The 26593-nt window shown below is 32.2% G+C and overlaps 1 protein-coding gene across 1 annotated transcript in view; it reads right to left on the minus strand.

Annotated features, from left to right (window-relative positions):
- Positions 1-26593, minus strand: part of LOC150093920 (cell adhesion molecule Dscam1-like) — a 418036-nt gene that overhangs the window by 11115 nt on the left and 380328 nt on the right. Inside the window, exons 10-15 of the mRNA XM_090412761.1 lie at positions 26355-26450; positions 16052-16143; positions 13465-13657; positions 11750-11890; positions 5378-5411; positions 727-896 (exon numbers count right to left, since the gene is read on the minus strand). Of these exons, the coding sequence (XP_090268887.1) occupies positions 727-896; positions 5378-5411; positions 11750-11890; positions 13465-13657; positions 16052-16143; positions 26355-26450 (726 nt within the window). The remainder of the gene's footprint in view (positions 1-726; positions 897-5377; positions 5412-11749; positions 11891-13464; positions 13658-16051; positions 16144-26354; positions 26451-26593) is intronic.

Here is a 26593-nt window from a genome sequence, read left to right on the forward strand (position 1 = left end):
TATATCAAACATAAAATATAATTTTTAAAGTATTATTAAGTTAATCTTCATTTGAAGATTAACTTAATAATACTTTAAAAATTATATTTTATATCAAAACTCAACACATCAAGGGCAAACAAAAGTTTAAGTCCAAAAGAATATCTTCCATGGTAATTTTCATCATGCAAACATTCAAACAATATCTGTTTATGTTGCTTGAATACCTGCTGTCTAAAAATATGCTTCTATTTCACCAGGACTAAGGCTTTCCATTTTGCAGACAGCCTGTTTCAGTAAAGTTTTAGAGCACTCACTGGCAAGAGACCCAATTAAAAAAAAGAGATAACAGCAATATAATCTATATCCATATAAATAGTGTAAATCTGTCTAAATGAACGTTATATCAACATGATCTGATGAGATCTATACTATATAGTAGTTTCAGGTTGGTAATATTAACTTTACAATATTGCCAAATCAAAAGTCTCATGTCAAACAAAACATTAGAAAAGAAAATAATTCTTATTGTCTCCCATCCACAAAAGGTTAGAGTGCTGTTATGTCCTAAAATCATGGGTCTACCAATATATGTTTAAGATGATCAAACAAGCACACTTGTTTTTAGTGATAAACATACATGCCTACTTTGTAATAAGTTTTTTTTTTTTTAATGCTATCTCAATATTTGCCTATAACAGCATAAAATAATCTCAGACTTTTAATTCAAGACAAGAAAATACATACCACTAGGAACATGACTTCCTGTTGGAATATGCCCATTCATTCCTCCATTAATACCAGATGTATTAGTAGTATAGATACCTGGTTTTGTGATATCATCTACTGTACCATCTAATCCTTTATTAAGTACACCATCTGGATAATATGGAGGTGTTACAGCTTTAGGCCTGGCACTGCAAATAAAAAATAAATAAAGAAATAAAGAAACCCAAAAACAGTGTTCCAACCAATTTTAACTTATAGATCATCTGAGTTAGGTAAGAAATAAAACAAAAAATCTTGTTAGCATTCAGGAATGTGTGAGAAGGACTAATCTCAGGTGGTACAGTTACTTAAAGAATGGTGAGCAAAACAAGTGTTTTTTGCCAGTATAATGGGAAAAGAACCAGAGGAAGACAAAGATCTAGGTAGATTGACAGAGTAAGGAGTGCCTTTAGAAGATTGAAATATAATATCTGAAAATACTGGAGTCCTGACAGATGCCACATTAATTTGGAGGAAAACTGTCAATAGAAAGCTAGTAATGATGTAAACTTTTCATGTTGTACAATCATAATATCCTGTATATCCATGAGAGTAAGATATCAGGAATTTGAAGACAGGCTCAACAAATATGCTTGCCCACTTTCCTGTGGCAAGTGGATTTTGCTAGCCTGTGTGTTCAGCTATAAACTGAACAAAATATGTGTTTTTATCCAATAAAATAATAATAATAATAATTTCTCCAACCTAAAATAACTTCCGTAACACCTAATCACTTCACGGAACTCCTTGTGACTTATTTGGATGCATCATTAAAAAAAAAAAATGAAGATGGAGCAACTCTCAAATTTAATAAAATAAAAACAGATAAATTAGAAAGTAGGAAAAAAAAGTCATACAGGCGTACCCACTCTCACCAAATTTATTTATTAACTATCTCAAAGAAATATGCAAATCCATAGCTGAAGAACCAGGTCTACAAATAAATGGCACAAATATCAACTACATCAAATATGAAGCTGATATTATTATTCTTGCAGAATCTAAAGAACAACTGGAAAAAACAATAAAAAATTTAAATGAAGAATACAAAAGTTTTGGAATGAAAATCAATCCAAGCAAATCTAAAACAATGAAAATAGGAAGAGTTAAGGAAAAAATGTGAATAAACTTAGAAAATCACATACTTGAGCAAGAAAAGCAATTTACATATCTTGGCAGTCTCATTACTCAACCTCAACAACACAGAAATAGTAAAATACAGATTTAACAAAGGATGGTCTAATATGAATAAATTAAACAAAATATGGAAAAATAACAGCATTTCAAAAAGCCTCAAATTAAAACTATATGAAACCATCATTATATCTACAGCAATGTATGGAACCAAGACGTTGACACTCAATCAGAAAGAAATACAGAAAATCAAAGCATTCGAAATGAAATACTTATGAAAAATAAATAAGACTCACTGATCAGAACACAAAACAAATGAGCAAGTCAATTATTATTATTATTATTATTGTTCCAGGAAACTCCAAGGAGTCGACAGACTCATCGAGGGAGGCCCTAACATCATGTCTGGAACAACTATTCAACATTCACACAGTATCTATCATATCTTGCCTTGAACTCATTCACGGTCGTAGCACCCACAACAGACTCTGGAAGCTTATTCCACTCATTCACCACTCTCCAAGTAAAAAACCTAGCTCTAACACCCTTGTCAATCACGCTCTTGCCCAGCTTCCATGCATGGCCCCTAGTCCTCCCACCACCAGTCATATTTTCAAAAATATCTTCTGGATCAATCTTATAAAAACCCTTCAGTAATTTGAATGTCTCAATCATATCACCCCTCCTTCGCCTATCGTCCAATTTCTGCAACCCACAAATCCTCAACCTATTCTCATAAGGTTCATTCCACAGACCTGTTATCATCTTGGTCACTCGTCTCTGGACCCTCTCCACTTCCTCCCCATCACGAAGAAACCCAGGTGCCCATAACTGAGCACAGAAGTCCAGATGGGGTCTTATCAAGGCTCGATACAGAGGAACAACAACTTGTTTCTCTCTGCATGTTAGAGTATTTTTCATAAGCCAAGTGATTTGGTGAGCTGTTTTAGTTACTTTTGCAATGTGCCCCCTAAACTTCAATTCTTAACTATAATTCTATAATTAACTATAATTCTAAACTATAATTCTTAAACAATAATTAAGATGGTTTGGACACCTCCAGAGAATGTCCATGCAAAGATTACCAAATATAGTCTTGAATGGAATCATTGGAGGAAGACGGTCAAGAAGTAGACCAAAAGGAACTTTGCTACAGTCTTTGAAGGAAAGGTCACAATTATCAAACTTCAGAGATATGACAGAAATGGCACATAGATTTGTACATAGGGGACTCAAATCATCATATGACACAAGAAACAGAAGAAGAACATAATTATAAATTTCAAAATGTTAAAGATCTTATCTTTCAGAAATATGCCAGACACTGCTGAATACAGATCTCATGATTTTAGTGTAGTTTGATATTAACTACTCATACCTAACTTAATGTATAATTTAATGAATTTAATGGCCAAAAGATATCATTCACACTTTTGATCTAAATACAAACATCTTTCATGTGTATTGGACTTAAAAACTGAACATTTTAAATTGAAAAATGAAGCCTCCATGGTAAATAGCTCAAAAGTTATTGCATGTGAAATTATGATAATATCATTATAATAATTGGTCCATCTAGATCAGTGTTTCCCCAAGCGGTTTTCTATAATAAAAATTAAACAACTGCAGAAATTTTCATAAAATGTTTTATTTATTAAAATAAGCACCTTCACAATCTACACCCCTTTCCCAACAAGATATAAGTTTGGATATTCTGTTTTTATAAAATGTTTTGTCTTTAGAAGTAATAAACCTAGCAACTTCTACTTCAATCTCTGTTTTATTGTGGAACTGTCTATTTCACATGTGATTGTCTAACGCAAAAAAAAAAAAAAAAAAAAAAAGGTGACAATCACTTGGAGAAATGTCAAGAGAATACGGAGGATGAGAGAGCGTCTCCCATCCTAAAGCACAAATCTTCTCACGGATGAGTTTTACAATATGAGGTTTCATGTTGTCCTGCAAGAATAGCACTTTCTTTGAATTAACCAGTCCTGGCTGTTTCTGAAGTCATGCATACTGCACATGCTTGAGTTGCATCAAGTTGATCTTGGCCATATTTGTTTGGCCTGCAGCGAGAAACTCGTAGTGGACAATACTATCTCCAGTCTACACACGCAAAGTCTTCTGCCGATGAAGCAGTTCCTTTGAAGTACAATACAGGATCATTTGGTGACAGCCAGTGATAAGTTCGCTTCCCATTAGAGTACAAGATCCATTTTTTATCACAAGTGAGCAAGTAATTCAAAAACAGCTCATTTTTATGAAGTGAAAGAAGTGAAGAACAAATTGATAGCCTCTGAAGTTTATTGTCATCTGATAATGCATGTGGGACCCATTTCCTTAGCTTCCATGATTTTCCCAGTTGATGCAACTGCTAACAAATTGTTTCACCACTCTTGTTAAACATTTGTGAAAGTTCTTGAATTATTTTCAACAGAGCACGTAATTCATTATCAATAATGGAGGGTCTTCCTGAATGTGGTGCATCATCAAGTGATTGATCACCAGAAATAAATTTTTAAACCATTTCTGCACAGTACGTTCTGCTACCACATTTTTTCCAAATCACACATATCTTATGAGATTCTTCTGATTCCTTTGAACGAGTTTAAATTTGTAACATAAACAAGCTTGAATTGCCAGATTCAACTGACATTTAAAAAGGGTTCAAAGTCACAGAGAAAGAGCACACCAAATTAGTGTACACTGATTGAATGAATGACATATATCTGTGCCTTATGATGCACATAAAAAAATTGCACTCTGCAAACCACTACAAAATAAAACAAGTCATTGCAGTAAACTCCACGGAAAACTGCACAAATTATAAGCATGTGAAACAATTTTTTTAAAAATATTAAATACATTTTTAATATTTTACAAAATCCAATACATATACATGTAGTAGAGACAAGAAGTTATGAAATTTAAATTTTCAATAATAAAAAAAGTTTAATGAGACAAATGAAACTGTTTACATTGGAAAGAAGTTAATTTGGTGAAATCTGGTTCTATATTTTTCACTTTTAGCCACCATACATGAGGGCCAGGTCAAGAACAGAGTTTTATTTTTTTCATTTTTGCTGTTGTGAGGTTCACAAGTGCAGAAAACTCAGTATATATATATGCATGAGTAGTGAAACAATCACTGAGGATCATTACAATTTAGGATAAAAACGATTCTCAAAATTTAGCACAGAGGTCAAACCACATAGTTTGAACTATATGAATTTAAAAAAAAAACTGGCTCTATACCCCCTAAAGACCTTTTGCGTACCATGGGTATGTGTACCACACTTTGGGAACACTGATCTAGATGATATCAAAAATATACTTCAACAATAAAATAAAATGACAGCCTAAGTTTTTTTTTACTTTGTATCATGCATAAAAAGCAGTCCGTTTCTTTTACATATAAAATAACAGGAGACCCTGTTCCCTGTTATTTTATCTTTTGTGACAAATGAGAATACTATATTATACAGTTCCTTACTTTGTAGTTTCCATTTCATAATCCTTCTTCTGAGCTAAAATAAAAAAAAAAAAAGAAAGACTATTAGCAAAAAAGTGACAGTATATTTTATGATGGAATTTGTCTATGACTATTTTACTTGGACATATACATATTGATAACTGTTACTTGGATCTTAAATAGCATTGCACCAAATGAAAAAGGGGTGATATCTTGTATACAGCAGCTGAAAGCACAAACTCAATATCTGAAAGTCAGCACAACTCAAATAGGCACTTATAGATTTCTGGTAACATTTTATAATAAATTTTTATTCAATTTAAAAACAGTTTTCATGCTGAATCCTAAATTATTGAACATTGTAAATTTTCCTAGTTTCAAAGAATGCTATACCTTGTCAAGAAAAAAATAACACATTTACCATCCTAGTAATATCATTTAATGTCTATATATATATATATATATATATATATATATATATATATGCTGCTTGGAAAGAAGTCAATGGACATCCCCATAGGCAAGGTGCATTATGTCATGTAGGGAGTCATGTTTGTAGCCAGTATAAATTGGAGGAATATGGTGCTCCCAAGTCATTGCAACTGTCCATATAAAATATGCATCGAGAAGGGAACTGGAGTTTGAAAGAGGTGTTGTGATAGGATGCCATGTTGCAGGCCTCCTGTTTGGCAAATTGTTGACAAATTAGGCCATCACAGGTCAACAATCCGTGATATCATACTGAGATGGAAGCACAGGAGTCAACTGCAAGTGCTACTCACAGTGGATGACCCACCACACTCACTGAAAGTACCATAGGGTGCAACGAAGGATAATATGTAAAACTGCCATTCATTGGCCAACACACTGAATGCAGAGTTCTGAGCATTGAATGGAACATGAATCTGTACAAAAACATTCAGAACAGAGATTCACAACATGGCTTTCCATGCAAAGATCAAAATATGCAAGTCCCACATTATTCGAACCAACATGTAACATCATCTTCAGCGGAGCAAAGAGAATGTACAGTGAGAAGTGAAAGCTTGAAAATTCGTGTTATGGAGCAATGAATCACATTACACCCTCTACTGAGCAGATGGATGGTGTGGATGTGGAGGATGCCCAGTGAATGTCTCTTACCAGAGTATGTAACCCCAACTATGAAATTCAGAGGTGGTCATAGTGTGATGGTATGGTCCTGTTTTTTCTGGTGCCATGAACACTGGACTCTGAGAGATATCTGAACATTCTGGACAAAGCAGTGCTTCCTGCTTTGTGGCATTTCCATAGAACCTACTGTTGTCTTGTTCAGCAAGACAATGCACTGTGTCATAAGGTTGCTGCTGTAACCCACATGGTTTGTGGACATGAACATCACCACAGTTGACTGGCCTCTACAGAGCCCTGATCTCATCCCTATTAAACATCTGTAGGATGAACCGGCATATTGGGTGAGGTCAAGTGACATCTGCCCCCCCTCCCCCCCCACACACACACAATAGTCCAGGACTTAGTTATATGCCTACAGGAAGAATGGTCCAAACGTCCTGCTATAGGATTGCTGCAGTCAACGTAGTGAAAGCAGGTTCTACATCTTATTAAGATGGACACCATGGCTGTTTGTTCCTAACACTATGGTGTCCTTTGACTTCTTTCCAAGCAGAGAGAGAGAGAGAGAGAGAGAGAGATGTGTGTGTGTGTGTGCAGACAACAAAATTAGCAATGCTGATAAGGTGAACAGTTGTTGGATCCTACTTCTTCTCAATCTATACTTTGGATCCGACATAATTACTATTACAATGTTCTTAACTAATCGATAAGTTGTAAGTTGATTTCTAATTCAAATATAAAGAAAATTTATATTTAAAGACTGTGCCATTTTATATCTGAATTAGTTCAAGAATTGAAGATAAACCAACTCTCAACTACCCTTCCTTTATATGTTGTTATTATATATATACTGGCCAAGAATATTTAACTTACTTAATTTACCCGCTTTGGTTCGAATATTTTATGAATGGTGCAGTAAAAGAGATTCAGGCAAAATACATCCTTTGATTAACAAAAACAAACATTTAATTTTAAAATCATGGTAACAGATAACAGATTTACAATGGTAAATCTGTTATCTCTAGTACAGTCTTCTTGCAGTTCCTTAAGTTCCAAATAAAATAAAATTTGGAATAACACACCATTTCACAAACAAACACTTTTAATTTTACACTTTAGCTAACTTTCTCAATAGTTACTGTTAGTATAAGGAAATTCTAGGATGAAACTCTCACACTTCTCTGTATAGGAATATTAATGGTTGGAATAATCTTACCGATAATCTTCTATCTTCATCCGCTTATACATATACACTTTTTATAACTGTAAACACTTTAAACAGTAAACGGCAAACTCATTAAAATAATTCTTCTAAGCAATAAATGAATTAATCATCGGTCACAATACACATAAACAAACATTGTTGCATAAAGTACTACTGATCACTCATGAAATAAGGCAACACAATAATTCCTTAAATTGAGGTTTTATATGCACAGTTGTTCACTCTTCCGGCATTCAATTAATTCTTTAGACACTATAATTCTAAAAACAGCTAACGGTAAATTTCAATTTTACAGCCTCTACTATTCTCTAGTTACTCGATGCTTTATTTCAAGTGTGTGTCCTTGACAGGTCGGCCCTGAAATTATATCTCAATTCAAGTATCGCTAGTCTAATTAATAGTCTCTCAGCTGTTTTCCATAGCTATAATTGTTATTCTACAACTTATTAGCTAACTGCTTCTTGACTAGTAGACTTTATTAGCTGCTTGAGTGACTTGCCGACTCGCTATTATCGCACTGTGATTCCCGAATGCTCCGATTCCAACCTAATGCCAATCCTCTCCTTTCTCTCTCTCTTAATTTATCTAATCTCTCTTAATTAAATTATAATTTCAGCGTTCATCGCTTATATATCCGTTCTTCCCACCTAAATTATTCTTGTGATTTCTTTCTAAAAACTCTTTTCAATAAACCTTCTCCTCACGTGGTGTTCCAACACGTGCAAGCTATCTAACATACGTTTCCATGACAACAAAACAAAACATAATAAAATTGAGCTATTACATAACGTTAAATTTCTACAAATAGGAATAAATAGAGAATATTTACATTTCAATTAATGCGCAGTTAAAATATCAAATACAAATTCTTATAATATTAACATAGTAATAAATAAAATAGCTTAATAATATTTAATACAGTCTTTTCATTATTAATACGTATATCTGATTAATTAATTAAATATTAGATACAATTAAAGGTAGTTATATGAATATTAAATTGTAAAATAAGTTGTTTACATTAAATAATATTTACAAGTCTAGCCCTTGTGATAGAAGATTATGTTGGATTCTGAAACAAATAATTATTATTTAAATCTCTATATATTCAGAATCCAACACAGTCAACTGAATAATGTTATATGGAATAAGAGAGAAATCAGTCAACGCTAAACTAGATGTATACAAAATAGTATTAAATCAATTTTCCCTTACTGATCTGAAAGCTGGATTAGAAATTAAAGTTGTTAAAAAAACAATACAAATGAAGATATTAACTTGACATTGTTTACATTCAGATGAGCTAATTTCATTTGGTACAGTCGCATAAACAGAAATGGAGAGGAAAGGTTGGTAAAACAGGTGTTTGATGACAGAAGAAAAAAAAATCCATATTAAGACCAAAATCCAGTTGGATGGATGCAGCTACAATGGCTTAGAAGACTGCAATATCTGACACTATTTGGAGTCCTGACAAAAGACTAATCTGGAAGAAAATTGATGACAGGAAGTTAGTAATAATGTAAACTTATCACAAAGTACTAGATAACATCCTGTACATCCTCTGTCCTTGAGTGTATGCATCAGGAATTTGATGATGATACTCCTAAAACACATGGACAGATATGGAGCTGAATTCACAAAAGAGCTGTAATTCACAAGCCTTTGTAAAGAGTACAAATATACAATATCAAGCATCATGAGATGCAGACTTTTATTATGAAATAATGAAAATCATTCCTATAGAGCAAAAAAGTAATGCTACATGCTTTTGCAATCTGATGGGAATATTCAGATAAAGAGGATACTTTTTACTTGAGTGTGTTTTCCCAATGATGAAGGCTGGTAGTAGCAGTGTAATGATATGAGACTGCTTCTCATTAGATTAAGTCCAATGGTTTCGCAGTATAGAACTGTCACTGTTAGCTCCCATATTACTAACTGGACGATTGACATTCTTTATTCATAGAATTTTCACCTGAGTATCACAGGCATCATCAGTACAGGTACAAGGCTAATTAAACAATAACTGTTATATTCACAAAGCGCCACCTAAGTAGCTAAGGTTAAATTTCCTAAATTTAGTTAATTTTTTTTAAAATATTTTTTTAATTATTTAAATTTAATTATTAAATAATAATTATTTAATTATAATAATTTAATTTTTTTAAAATAAATATATATGTGTGTGTGTGTGTGTGTGTGTGTGTATACAATTATATGTTAGGAAAGATGTGCTGCTTTATAAAGTACTATCTCCCACAAGGGGAAAGACGTAGACCATCAGATCTGTTTAAGTTAGGGGAGTGAAGTAATGTTTCACATGTTTCTTTGTATAGCCGTTCCATTAGGAACCGACTTTTATGAATGACTTTTGTCTTGTTCCACTTAACTCTATGTCTGGTGTTGATGGCATGTTCTGCAATTCCAGACTGTTCGGGTTCAAGGTACTGGATGCACGACTGGTGTTCTTCTAACCAGACCTGAGCAGATCTTCCTGTTTTTCCGAAATATAATAATCCACACAAGCAGGGAATCTGGTAGACACCTGGATAGCTGAGATGTGGGAGCTTGTCCTTTGGAGACATTAGGAATGCGGAGATTTTTCTGATGGGTCAAAAAGTCACACAAATATTTAGTGGTTTTAGCACCTTAGCTATGTGTTCACTAACCCTGTGTACATAGGGGATAGGTATACATGTAGGTTCTTCTGTACTTGAAGAGGATGCTGGAGCACGACTACTTAAAGCTCTTTTTATGAAGGACTTCTTATAGCCATTGGATATGAAGGAGGAATTAATATACTGTAATTCTTTTTGTAAAAGTTCTTCTGAAGAACAAAAGGAGTTGGCTCTATGAACTAGTGTTTTTATAGTACCTGCCTTTTGGCTGGGATGGTGATGTGATTCAGCGTGGATGTACTGGCCTGTATGAGTCTCTTTCCTATAGACTGTGAATTGTAGATAACCATCTGGTTGACGAAGAATCAAGAGGTCTAGAAAGGCTGACTGCTTATTTACTTCTACTTCTAGGGTGAACTGGATCCTTGGATGAAGTGCATTAATTTTTGAGAAAAACTGTTGTAGTTCTTCTGAGGTGCCCTTCCATATGGCAAAAATGTCGTCCACATATCTGAACCAAATGTTAGGTCTAGGTGTAATGTTGTCAAAGATACGATGTTTGAAATGCTCCATGAAGTAGTTGGAAATAGCAGGAGATATTGGATTACCCATTGCTGTCCCTTCGATTTGTTGGTATAACTGGTTTTTGAAGGAAAAATAACTGGACTTTATTACAAATTCAAATAATTTGACAATGTCTGGAGGAAATTCTTGGTGTAGCAATTCTATGCTGTCTGCCAATGGAACATTTGTAAATAGCAAAACAACATCTAGACTAATCATAATCTCCGAATCGTCTAGATGCAGATTGGAAATTTTATTTCTGAAGTCCACAGAATTTTTTTAACTTACTGAAATTTAGCTACCATATTGCTGATCTGGATAACTGTGCGAATCCAACATTGTGACTATTCTATAGTACTATCCCTTTCACAATAATGTTCAATTTCAAAATATAATGATCGTAAACATGTAGTTCTGAAGAGAACAATTAGAATATTGCAGTGGCCAGCCAGATGAACCGAACCCTGCAGAACATGAGCAAGATGAATACAGAATTAGAGCACATCAGAACACAGTCCACTTTATTAGTGGAATTTACTAGCGTTTCAAAGGGAGAATAGAACTCAACTGCCTTTTTCTCAGAAAAAAGTATAATAAAGTCATCCGTGAAGCAGTTTATTCTGGCCAATGGTGGATTAACTCATTATCATCATCAAATTCCTGATATATATCCTTAAGGGATGTAGAGGATACTAGGATGCTACAGTTTCATCCATTGTAGATAAGTCTTGTTAAATGTACATAAGCTCTTGCTTGTATCATCAGAAAAAATAAAATTAATGTATATATGTGTGTTGTATATTTGTTTATTAAGCAAACCTTTATACTCAACATTGCCTAACAGCAACACAAAGGTTTCACATAACTTACCTAATTTTTTATTCCTTTTACGCCAACAACAACAAATAATGAGGACTAGAACTGCTAAAAATACTGCACCACCAACAGCCACAATCACAATGAGATGCTCAGTTGATAATTGAGAACGAGTTTCTTTAGGAGGGGGTGCATCTATTAAAAAAAATAAATAAATAAATCACAATAATTGTTCTGGTAATAATATTTCTTCAAGATATTTTCACACAGATGTGATTAACTGATAAACTTTATTATTATTATATATACTCTCCCAGGGTGTCCAAGGATTCATAACTGGAGGGCAATTTTAATCACTCATACTTAAATATCTCTCTCTATGAACATGTTCACAGAAAACACACCATGTAATGGTAGTCCACTTTACACACACATGCTATCTAGCTACATCCTTAGTCAGTTTCCAGGGATGATCCTGAGTTTTTTAATTCAAAAGTAGCATTTTGAATACAAGAGGACACTAAATTATTTTGAGACTGAAGAAATCTCTTTCTTTTGGGAAACAAGATAGGATTATGTACTGGTAGCATTCAAGTTCATTAGATTATCTTCACAAAAAGGATAAGCAGGACATGATTTCCTCAAACAAACTTAGATTACAATGCTAATTTTCTACAGACAATTTTATATCATACTGTTCTAAACATTAGAACAGTATGATATAAAAAAATCACAATGCCTCCACACTAAGTGTGGAGGCATTAAGTGATTTCATCACTAAGTGATGAAATTCATCTCCCACCTAAAGCCAAGCACAAACATCCATGCCCATGATGGGAATTGAACCTACAAGTGGATGGCTGAGTAATGAGTATATTAACACTCTGATATACTCATTAATTGTTAATATACTCATTACTCAGGAGGAATGAGTATATTAACAATTTGCTATGACTTCTGTCCCAACATTCCACTAATGGACCCATATGATTTGTGGTGATAACTGCTCAAGTAGCAACCCTCCTTCTCTGTAGTCTCTTTCCTCCAATTTCATACATTTTTTTTCTTTCCCATCACTTCTTTTTTTTTTTTTTTGTATGGAAACAATACTGTTGACTGATTGCAATTCAGCTATTTTTTGTTAATATCCTTCTTCGTGAAAAGCAAGCACATTCATGCAGCATTAATGGTGCTATCATACTCACAACAGATTCACAATAATATTAACAAATGCAGCCCTTATTAAGCAAATGCAACTGAGTGCATGGATGGTGCAACAGCAAATATATTATGCATCATAATTGTAATAGCTTTCGTGAAGTGTTGTTTGTTTTCTTTTAAAAGCAAAATTTATACATTTTTTTTATATATACTATATATATTTTATATATACTGTATATATTTTATATCTTTTCTTAAATTGCTAAATTCAAGTTAGAAACCAAGGCACAGAACTAGCATCCTAAAGAATGCAACAAAAACTATTAGAATAACATCAAACTATGCATTACTTCTGTTCAGGTTCCAATAAGCAGAGAAATGGCATTTTCACACTAAGCAATGAAATTCGTCTCCACCTAAACACAATCACAAACATCCATGCTCATGATAGGATTTGAACTATGCAACCTGATGGCTGGAGAATGAGTACACATTAACAACTTGCTAAGACTTTGTGTGTGTGTGTGTGTGTGTGTGTGTAGTAGTTCAACATTTAATAATCTGAATAACTATTCAGATCAAACAGATAAATAAACAGAAACACCAACCTTCACCAGGATTAGCCAGTTTTCCATCTCCACACCAAGAATCATTGCTCCTCAGACACAGCCGCACTCTAACATCAGCAAATCCTTCTGGCGGTGCTTTCACATCAGCTATGAGTGTTTCACGTCCATTTATAGGAATAGGAATCATTGTTTGTTCTTCCCACTTATCCCTATTTTTTCTCTTTGCATCAATCTGATATCAGAGTGGGAGGGGAAAGAAAGAAAGAGGGAAAATTATCAACAAAATAATAATTTAAAAAAAAATACAAAGAAACAAATTAAGATATTATTAATAAAGTCAATTATACCAGAAAAGAAATTACCCTGGTTTTAATCTTTCACTCAAACATTAGCAAACAAAGTTGGTGCATAAAGTTTCTTCATGAGGTTATTTATATACATAGTTTGTTGACATCTTCCTCATCAGACAAGTATATTGCTATGCATTATGAGAAGGGTTACTACCCAAGACTAGTTTCAACTTTTACTGAATTCTCATCAGTAGGAGTGATCTGGGAGGATAGTGAGGGAATATCAAAGCAGAAGTCATATATTATATACATATCTATGAAAGGAAGTGTGCTGCACATTATGAGATAAAGGCAATTGATGTGAAATCAACAGTTTCTATATACAAGTAGCCTATTTGTGAAAATACTTCACGTTCAAACTTTGTTGCCTTACACTTGAGTAAAGGATTAAAACAAGAATATAATTTCTCATCTAGTATAATTTACTTTATAACCACGCTGATAAATTTCTACAAATATTAATAAAATTTTTCAGGTATTGCTTACACTCCAAAATCTCAGATGATTGGAAATATATTTCCAATCATCTGAGATTTTGAACAAAAGCATTTGAATAATCTGGATAAAAATTCAGCAACAGAGATCAGATGGAATATCAGCACTTATGTTAAAGGAATATTCAGTCGAATTGGCTAGGCTCTTCCATGTCTGTATGATTTGAGTTTCAGCTCACAAAAGATACTATAGGAATAAAATATACGATGCTTCCATTGTACAAGTAGAAAAAACCAATGTATCTAACTACCAACCTATCAGTATCTCTGGAGTGCTTGTAAAGATTTTAGAGAAGTTGGTAATAACTTGTATGCAGAAATGGATGGACAAACAAACTATACTTGACAAAGAACAGTATGAATTTACTATGGAAGATCATGTCTGAGCAATTTGTTCATATTTTATAATGTTATGGCCGAGTTGGATAAAGGGAACAGATACACTACGATACTGTCAGACATTGCTAAGGCATTTGAAAGGATACAACATGAAGATTGCATAAATTGGAGAATATGGGATTGGAATATAAACTCTTGACTTGGATAAGTGGACGATTGACAGACAAGCAGCAGAAAGTGGTATATGGTGGATGTGAATCTGCCAGATTTAACGTGACCAGTTGTGTACCCTAGGAATCAGTAGTTTAAACCACTGTTGTTTCAAGCTATACATTAATGATATTGGAAAAAATCTGACAGAATCTGAATAAGCTAGAACAGTGGGCAAATGATAACAGCTGTCAATTCAATGTTAGTAAGTTAAAGTTATGCACTTGGGCATAATGAAATTACCAACAGCATTTTATATTGATGGGATTATGCTACAAGAAACTGATGAAGCTAGGGATCTGGGTGTTATGATGGATAGAAATCTGAAGTTCAAAGGTCACATAGTAAAAATTGCAAATACAACTCTGAGGATAATGCGATGTTGAAACGAACATTGAGATGTAAGGATAAGGAAGTCATTTTGCCTCTTTACAAGGCCTTGATATGTCAGCAACTGGATTGCTGTATGCAAATTTGTTCACCTGGGTTTGGAGAAGATAAAAAAAGCTGTGAAAAGGGTGCAAAGAAGAGTCACAAAGATTATATCAGGATTATGGAATGCAGACTATGACAGACTGAGAGTCTATAGACTTGACCCTTCATAAACAAAAGAGAACGTGAAATAATATGATAGAGGTTTAAATGGGTGTTATAGGATACTGTCTGATGAAATTTTTCATTATATGGAAAGAGAAGACAGATGTCCTCAAGAGAACACAAGGACATCCAGGAAAGTTAAATTTGTGTGTGGTTCAAAAAAAAGGGTAAAAGCTATATTTGTTTTTCACAGAGCAGTAAGTGAGCGAAACAGTTTGCCTGTTGAACTGATGAATGCACGTAGTGTGAATGAGTTTAAGAGAAAGTATGACAGCTAATGTAGGTAATGTATGGCTTATCTCAACGAGTATTTGATTCCCTGGAGGTATCAGATAATAATAATAATATTTCTACTATTCCTAAATTCCTAACCAATAATTTCAGAAGCTATATTTATTGCAGAACTAGTTTCATAAAAGGATGCATTTTTTTGCAGACAAAATATTTTTCAATTTCAGATCAACTTCTTGCTAAATAAATTACAAAGACTTTTTATCTTGAGTTTTTCTACCATTACTGAAATCCTTAAATTAATTTTTTCTATGAATCGAGTTTAATTCAAAATTCGTTTACTTTTTTTATGAATTGTTAAACATAGGAAAAAAATTACATCAATGATGTAAAATATCACTTTACCTTAGCAACAAGCTGGAGACTATTGCTTTCAATTTTAAAGGTTACTTTCTGAGAATCAGGATCATAATTTGCATCCATAGGACGTGGCATATCTAATAAAATAAAGATCTTGTAGTTAGTGAAATTTTAATGCTTCAAAAAACACTTTTGAAATTTTGACTACATTTTACTTGAAATGCAAAATTTAAGAAATGTGAAGGTGTTACACTGAAATATGAAAATATCCAAGGTTAATTATATTAATCTTTATTAGGGATGTCTGTGCATGGGATATATTTAGTTTAACACACAAGTGCACAGCATAGAATGAAATACTAATTATAATAGGACACAAATATCATCACCATCATCCAATTCCAGATATGTACCCTCAAAGAATGTACAGGATACTATGATGATGCTGCATAAAAGTTTACATTATTACTAACTTACTATCAAAAATTTCCCTCAAAATTAGTCTGTTATCTGTCAATACTTCAATATTATCAGGATCTTATATTTTGTTCTTCTAGGACACTTCCAACTACATCAATCCATCTTCCTCTGGATCTTTATCAATCTATCTTTCTTGGTCTTCCTCTGGATCTTTATCCTGCTACACTCTGGCAACAAACATCTGTTTTGCTAACCTTTCTTCCTCCCATCCAATTTAAATGACCATACCATTTTAGGTTAGCGATGCTCATACACTCCTGAACTAACAATGTCAAGTTCCTTTCTAATATCTTCATTTTTAATATGATTCTGCTGTTGCTGTCATCTGTTTACTTCCCTAATTCTCAGAACTCTTATATCTAGTCTCTAATCAACTGTTTTATTTTTATAATCCAGCTCTTAAATCAGTAAGTTCAAACTGGTTTGAACATATTTTATATACATCTGGTTTAGTATTTTGACTAATTTCCTTTTATTCCATATTAAATTACTCAGTTGAATCCCCACCATACAAGTTTTGCCTATGCTGTTGTCTGTGTTCATATTTAATTTGGCATCTTCACTAAAAACTATGCTAAAGAGCTGAAATATTTAAATATTTTACTTCTTCTACAGGTTCTTCATTCAGGGTACAACTGATGTTTTCGATATATTTGCCTATTTTCACAGTGTGAGAATTTTCTAAGGAATCCTACAAATGTGTATAAGATTTTTGTAATATCCATCTGATTATCTGTTATCTGATTTTGATATCAGATGTTAATATCTGATATCAAAATTTCATAATATTGATATCATAATTTAATCCATATAGATGATGAATAACAGTGGAGGTAGTGAGCATCCTTGTATTACACCTCATTTCACATCAAATTATTTTCTTGTATCTCTTTCTATTTTCAAACTGCTGATACAGCAGATTGAAACTTAACAGTTTACAACTTAAATGCAGATTATCAACTGCCAAACATAACATTCCATTCACACCATATGACTTAATGTTTTGAATACCATTATTCTTGGCACCTTGTGATATTTTTTTCCAGATCTACAAAGCTTAAATACAGATTCTTGCTTTCCCATGATTTCTCAGCTATTTGGCTTAAAGTGAAAATCTGATACTGACAACTCCTATTTGTTTTGAACTCAGTCTGTTCTTTTCCAAGTTTCTATTACAGAAAAAATTGTGGAAAAGTAAAGTGTGTTCCAAGTAAGATTTTTGCAAACAAAAGTTTTCTTGCAAAAATCTTATCTGGAACATTCAGTAGGGAAATTTCTCTATATTTCTCACACTGCAGTTTTATTTTCCTTTTTATATACATGGATACTATGAGTACTCTACTGCAATCATCTGATCATACCTTCTGAATTATGGAGTGGAGCCATGTAAACTCTCGTATCTCCATATTTGAACATTTTCTTTTCCACATTTGCTTTTCCACATTTCAAGTTTCTGATGTGTTTTTTTTTCCCTATCTCATGCCAAATGAAACAAAGACTGGATATCTAAATTATATATGTTATGAACTAATTTATAAAATTTAGTTGTTTACCCTTTCTCCTCATGTTTAAGTTCATGAAATAGCTGTTCAAAAACAGGGTTCCCAACTTTGCTGATTTAATCCATCAACATAATTTAATTTTCGAACGCTATTTAAAAAGTTAATTTAAAAAATTGCAACCGGTAGCAATTTCACAGTCACCCTGTGCATGAATCTCCTCTGTACCTCAATTCCTTTAGCATCCATTAGAAAACTAGATTATGTAGTTTTCTAATGCACCTAATTCTACTTTACTGCCAAATCAAATGTATTTATATTTCTCCAAATTGAATTTTAATCTCCATATTGTCGACCCATACAGATTTTTAAGATTCTCTTGATGAATCATTTGGTTAACTTACTATTCTACCTAATTTCGCACCATCGGTAAAGAGAAAAAAAATTTCTATTAATGCATGAACCTAAATCATTGATAAATATGTTGAATAATAAATGTTTCAAAACTGAACCATAGAGGAGACTCAACTCCTAACCACCTCACTGCTGGAAGTCTCATTTTTAAACACTGCTTCTTGTGGTCTACCTGTTAGCCAATTACTTATCAATTTAACAAAATAATCATTAATACTCAAATGATACATCTTTACAATAGGTTTATATGTGAAACATCAAAGACTGCTGAAATTTAAATACATCACATCATAATTATTGCTGCAATCCATCTCCCTTGTAACCTCTTCATAAAAAGTTAACAGATTTGTCAAGATCAACCAGTCTTAATGAATCCATGTACAGGTATCTCTCATTATACACGATCTTACATTACGTGTTTTCACTATAACACGATTTTAAAATGTTAATTTAAAAAATCGCAACTGGTAGCAATTCACAGTCACCCTGTGTGTGGTCACATGACTTTGTGTGCACACCGCTTTGACAAAGCAGCATCGTGCTGCATGTCAGTCTCACAGAAGGTGTAGAACTAGTAAGCTCCATTGTTGGATTCTTCTGCAACGCAAACATTATGGGAGAAAAAAAAAGGTAATTGTGATCAAAATACTTCCAAGACTGAAAAACAGAGAAAAGCTTTAACACTGGAGGAAAAATTAGAAGTTATAAAAAAGTATGAACGTAACGAGCGCACAGTCGACATAGTCAGAGCTACAGGAATTGCAGAATCAACTTTAAGAACAATAAGAAATCAAGCAGAGAAAATAAAAGAAAGTTATAAAAGTGCAACGAGAATGTCGATAACACAGATAAAAGGCACCAATTATGGAGAAATTGGAAAGGATGTTGGCCCAATGGATTGAACATGAAAATCAATGTTATCCACCTTGATTATCCAGGCTAAAGCAAAAAGTTTGATGATTTGAATGCTATAGATCCCGATCCTAAAGTGCAATCTTTTGCTGCAAGTGCTGGGTGGTTTGAATATTTCAAGGTGCAACATGGATTCCATAATCTCAAGCTGACTGGCGAGGCTGCGGAAGCTGATGTTGTTGCTGCTGAGAACTTTCCAGCAAAATTTCTAAATGTAATTCAGGAACATGGTTATTTGCCTCAGTAAGTGTTCAATCTTGATGAAACGGCAAAATTTGTGTGTTTTGTTTATAAGTTTAAATAATTCATTCATTAAAATTTCTTTTGCTCACAGGTATAAAGTTTTCATTTTTTTTATCCTTCTGAAGAAATCCCTATCCCTATCTCACCCCTGCTAAATTCAACTCGCTTCACGTGATTTCATGTTACATGATTATTTCATAGAATAATTAATCGACACCTGTACTCAATAAATGATATCTGTCAAGAATGTATATTCCATACAATTTTTAATTAATTTTTCCATTAATTTACCAATAACTCCTGTGAGACTAACTGATCTATAGTTCTCCAATTTACACAATGAGTCTCCCTTATGAATGAGTATCTGAGCAAATTTCCAGTCAGCAGGTACGTTTCCTATTTGTAGCAACTTATTGAAAATAACCATAAGCAGTTTAATTATCTCTGATATACATTTACTCATTATCTAAGGCAATATATCATCTCAACCTCCGGCCTTGTGGGTTGTCAGATATTTTAAAAAATCAGCAAAGTCACAAAAAATAACTAACATTGGATTTAATAAGTTGTAATATATATATAATCAAACCAGTTAGTTTCTCCACATTTGCTAGTGGCTTCTTCTGATTTAGGAAGAACAAAAATACATATCAAAAATAAAAAAACAGAAACACATGAGGCACAGAAGATGGCATGGGTTAGTCACGCTTCAGTGTGTACAATAGTTGGCAGAAAAGTTACAGTCTGATGTGTTGAAAGATCTAATAAGTGACTTCCAAATGTCACATAAATGTCTCAACAAGGTTTGTTGAGATTTGTTGCTATTAAACCCAGTGTTAGTTATTTTTTGTCGATAAAATTGACATAATCATCATGAATCAGTGAAGTCCTTATCCTCTATAAGATCTATTGATCCACTTACTCTTTCTACCTGCATTATCTCATCTTTTATTATAATAAATGCTTGCAAAGTAATTATTAAATTCCTCTGACACCACAGTAGATGGCTTTCATAATCTTGCATATAATGTTGGTAATGATAATTTCCATTCTGATTTATTCTTTTTTGTATATTCATAAATCTTTTAGAACTGCTCTTAACATTCCTAGCCAACTACAGTTCAACTTCAGCTTTATAATATTTAATTAATAATAATTGTTTTTTTAATAATTATCATACTTTTCAGATGATTATCCAGATCAATATTCTTCCTAACATTTTCTTTCTTATTTCCATTTTTTTCCAGATTTCCTTAAAAACATAGTTACTCATCCAAACAACTCCAAATTTGCTTTTAAACTTATTTCTCAGGTAAATTTAGACATTTTAAAAACAATTATTATGAAAGATATACTTACTTACTTTTACCATTTACTGTTAATATTCATTCCATTAAATTTTAGCTTCAGATGTATGTATATATTCCAATTCTTTCACCATCATCAATTTCCTGATATGTACCCTCAAGGGGATCCTTACCATCAAAATAAGTCAGGTGTAAGTTCATGTTTCATACAAGCCCGATTACTTTAACCTCCCATAGTTAGTAAATGTTATAAAAAACTACCAGTTGATTTAAAAAAGGTTAGAATAAGTCAAAAGCCTAAGTTGATGATGAGGCAATTACTTAGGAAAGTAATTTTTCATTAAGAACTCATTTGGGCAAAAAATTTCAGCAAGATATGTAATAAGAACATCTGATATACTATAATGATTAATGATACTTTTGATAGGGAATATGCTGAACAACATCATATATTTCTAGCCAACAAAAACTAGAAGTATAATAATATGCTTATCGAAACATATTTTTCTTGGTGTAGTGACTTTTCCAGTCAAGCATACAAAGTAATGTCACAGGAAAGACACATGTATTTTCTTTCATTCAGTTCTCAAGATATGAATTTGGATCCCACAAAAATATTGTGGAATGATTTTGGTTCTTGTGGTATATTTCAGTTTGTTAGAAATTTCATGCATAATATTTTGACTTATGTAATGCATAACAAATAAAAATGTGATGCATGAAACCAGAAGATTATGAAATTATATTACCATCATTAATAATGTAATAATATTTTTAACCTCAGATAATTTCAAGTGTAATTAGATTTATTTACTTGATTATTTGTTAATAATATTTACTAATCATGAACAACTATAATAAAGGCAAATCTATACAAAGGGTTAAATTAAATACACCCTACATAACACATTACACATTATTTTGCATGTTTCATACAAGCCTGATCGTGAAATGCTATCATTAGAAACCGTGAATAAGATAGAAGTTGTCATCTGATGAGAAAGAGTGATCAATGCAAAGTAACCTTACCAAATCAATTTAACACAAGAGGAGAAATCAAAGTGATTATAAAAAATAAGTGATCTTTGTAACTTACCTTTTAAATTCACTGCAAAATAAAGAGGGGAAAAAAACTATTAGTCAAACTGATAATATATGTATCATTTTTATTTTATAGTTTTATACTTAAAAAGGAAAATAAAAAATAAAGTACTAGTAATTTGCATAGATTACTCTAAAAAATTAGAGTAATTCTAATAGAATTACTCTAAAATATTTTAGAGTAATTTTTTTTACTAATAATTTAATTTCTATGTGAAATAATTTATGATATTAGGGTAAAAATTTAGGTAACAGGATACCTAGTATTTATAAATTAATTTAGAAAGGTAACTGCTTTATGAAAGATGCAACTCAAATGAAAGTCAACATATAGATTTCAGCAGTATAGTTTACTGTGAAATAAATCAGTCTGTTATTAATGAAATACAGTTGGTGAATGGAAAAATGGAAATGCCTGCAAGAAAAGCCTTCAATCTATACTAGGCTGACAAAAATGATATCACAATCTCTCAGGAAGGTCCTGTGACCCTCAAAAAGATTTATGCAAGCTGTCGATTTTGCTCCACAAACTGGCATTACCAACTTCAATAATGTTTCTCTCAGCAAGAAAAGATGGTGCAGATAATTATCCAGTCGCATCAAGCAGAGCTTGGCTCCAATTCTGCAGATGCAAATTATCACCCTGAATATGAGAAAGTTAACTTTCAAATTTGAAAGCAACATCTAACCTTAAAAACATTTTGTTGCCAAAGTAAAGTGGTATTTAAAATAGGCATAAAGTGTACCTCATGATATTTTTTGTTATGCTTAGTTTTAGTTACACTCCAAATCATGCACTTGCATCCAGCATTATTCTCTACTGATGAACCTCCTTTTGCATTTCCAGGACAAAATTAGAAAATACTATGAGATCTCTCCATAGCTATTCTACAACAACTATTATAGATTAAACTTATCTTTTATATAAATAGCAAGTGTGTGTGTGTGTGTGTGTGTGTGTGTGTGTGTGTGTGTGTGTGTGTGTGTGTGTGTGTGTGTGATTATCTTACAATCAATTTAACAGATAGGTGAGAGAAAGGAAAAATCATTCATTATTCAGAAAGTAGGCTAAATAATTATGATGTTAATTATTTGTTTTATATCATTTTTATAAGAAGAAAATAATGCTTGTCTTTTGAAGATTTACGAGGTTTTTCACAGAAAGCGTACAAGAATACAATCTTTGGAACAAGCTGCCTTAGTATTGCATTGTTTAAAAGATAAGGTCTCTAAGAGACTATATATTTGTCTTTTATAAGTGATTTCAATTAAGTATTTCACTGGTCTGTTTTTATATGAACCAACATGTTTCTGATAAGAAATGCTGGTTCTCCTCAGAAACATGTAGAAATATCAGTAACATGCTAAGTTGTATGAAAAATGTACTTTTTATAAATCAAATCTTGATGAGTGCTTAAAAACAATGAAGACAAAAAAAAAGTCTTGACATTTAACATAATACTTATTTGATTCCATTGTACAAGTGAACTACTCAATGACCTGAATCATCTTCAATACAAAGAACTATTTTCTAAAAGTTCAAAAATAATGAAAAAATCTATTAACTAACTTCTAAAAGCCTCCCTTAATCAGCAACCTAAAGTATAGATTTCTACACAACAATTCCACATGAGAAACTTTCTTGTTTAGGTTCATCCATCTTCGGTTGTACTACAAAATGATCAGAGAAACCAAAACAGCTACTGTTAACCTCAAGAACATCTGCTCTGATATGGTACAAGGTTTCCTGAGACAGCACCCACTCTATAGTTTTTCCAGAGTAATGCCTCATTTTTCCTGTATTTTACAATTGAGTGTCCAGTTTTCTCACTAGTCAATTACTCAATGAACATAAGGGTAGAATGTTTTTAAGTTGAAGTTCTCTAATAATATCAGAGTACATGAAAGTTTTGTTCATTGGTCTACTTTCTTCTTTTTTGTATGTTATGATCTTTCTCTGAATGTACATTCCATTCCCATTTTAGAAATCATGCAATTAAAAGATTTCAATATACACAACTAATTCCTTAAATGTCTGATCTTACCTTATACCTTGATATCACTCAAGTCATCATTCAAGAAATTTTCCATCTTAAAAAACAAATAACACTGAGCTTTTCTACACATAAACATAATACATACAAAGAAAATCTAGAATTTCTCCTCTGCTTCAGATGCTACTTTTCATTAAAAAAAAAAGAAAAAAAAACTTGCTAAGTTCAATAAAGCTCAGTTTCAGAAGGAGAAAATACTGCTCTCATTATTGGGAAAATATTCTCCCAAAATCCTGAATACCATTTGACAGAAATCAATTAGACTATTTAATTACTCCTCTCTTGATGCCAAAAATAAAGCCCTTGAAGCCTTTTCAAAAATAAATAACTGTAATTCATGCAATATAAGAATAGTTTTGCCAAGGGATTTGTGGTCTATATCAAGTCCACACTGTACGAAATCAGACTCACTGGATTTTTTTTATAGTGGATGTGGTATTGATTGGTGTTCTTGAAGTTTCTTCTCAACTGAACATCTGGTTTGTTTCCAAAATATGCAAGATTGCATTCACAAAGCACCTGATTGTATTTTTTCAAGATTCTTAAGAATTATGAGAAAATACAACATTGTGTCTACTTGCTTTCCTTTAAAAAAAGATTCCATCTTATTAACATTCACCAAGGAATAAATTATACTACTACTATTATCTCAGGATTCTTGAAATTAGTTTCGAGATACCAGTAATGTTACAGTATTAGAACCCTATACTCAATGTTAAAGTTACAGGAAGCTAATGGTGATGTGTTATTTTTAGATTGAAATATCTTATATATTTTGATAATTTATTATCATTAGACAATTTTTGATGAATTAATTTATATCACAAATTTCATTAAAAATGCAAGTACTTTGATAGCCTTTGCTCATCTGACATGGCAATTATAATTTCCTTATTCATTCATTCACTGTAAGTGTCTTTATGCATATTGCCATCAAAAAGAAGGATTATATATCTAAACCATTTAGAGGTATAATCCTTTTGACAATTCCAGTTTTTCTTATAAGTCATAGAGAATGAAACAGATAAAGTGAGCTCTACTGAGCAAAGTTTGTTTGACAAGGTGTTTTTTTTTTTTTTTTTGCAAAGGGTGATGATACACATGAAATCTTGTTGATCATAATGACCAGTGAGGATCACTTTATGATATATGGAATGAAATAGGGTGCTAAACAGAGAGTGAAAGACCAGAGCATTAAGGAAAGCTAATTCCCCATCTTTATCTTTTTTCCATCAATTTATTGGGACGTAAGTTGCTGATTTGTGATAGAAAGAGAATCAGAACATCTGTTGAAGGTGGCTAGATTGCAGAGATGTCATTAACGTAGAATACCCAAAATGAATGCTGATGATATATGGAGGCGAACATAGTCTTTAAGGTGTTCTAAATAGTAATTGGCCAAGGTGAGAAGGGGAGGTGAGGGCTCCTTATAACTTCTCTATTTGCTAGCAGGTTTTAATGTTCATCATTAGTAATGCCCTATTACCATTTCTAGTTCACACCTTGTACCACAAATATGAAATCAATTCTTGCCTATTCTACCTTTAGAATTTGTCACACTTCCCTAATGATGATCTGTTATTTTTAAATTACCTGTTATATTTTAATAATTTATCATATGTAGACTATTCTTAATGAGTTAATTTATATCATTAAAAATGCAAGTACTTTGTGATAGCTATTGTTCATTTGAGATGTCAACCATAATTCCACTATTCATTCATTCCTATTTATCTATGTCTGATAGGATTCCTCCATCAGGATTTTCTGAAAATACATATCGCTTGTTTAAACTGTATGCTAAATTTTAATATCAGTTTTTCTCATATTTTTTTCAGGCTTCCCAGCCTGAAAAAAATATGAGAGCTGATGAAATTTTAGGAGACTCCTGTCTATTCTGGGAAGAAATGGTAAGACTAGTTAACAATGGAACATGAAAGTATTTCTAGTTATATTGTGTTATAACAGGTTTTTATGGGAAAACTGACCAAACCTTACAGAACATATTTTTATCAACACATACAATGAATGTTCAAATTTAATTAAATCTATCTTACAATACAATGCAATGTCACTCACCTCAACAAATGACTATAATAAAAGCACTGATTCTGAGTTGTACCCCAAAATATTTAGATATACTAAAAAACATGCTAGGACTTGCCAAACAAAATAAATCTACTTTTTTTTTTGTTGTATTCAGATAGATAAATTTATTTATCTGTTTTAATTCTGCATCTGTGAATAACTAGAGAATTCACCCCCCCTTCCCATTTTGCTTTTTTTTTTTATATATTTAATACTTTTTCCCTTAAAAATAAATTATAAACAAACATACCTTTTGTTGTAACGGTCAATTCTTCAGAATAAGGACTATGACCCTGCAAGTTTACAGCCAGAACTTTGAATGCATATTCAGTCTTTGGACTAAGTCCTATTTAAAAAAAAAAAAAAAAAACTTGAACATAAATATACATAAATACTTATGATCAATTAAAAATTATATAAAAATATATAATCTAAAATATATATATAATATATATATATAAATATGCATAATATATATCAAAATATATT

The sequence above is a fragment of the Typopeltis vanoorti genome, chromosome 23, assembly GCF_054136105.1.
Source record: "Typopeltis vanoorti isolate ZY-2024b chromosome 23, IOZ_Tvanoo_1.0, whole genome shotgun sequence".
Taxonomy (NCBI): Eukaryota; Metazoa; Arthropoda; class Arachnida; order Uropygi; family Thelyphonidae; genus Typopeltis; species Typopeltis vanoorti.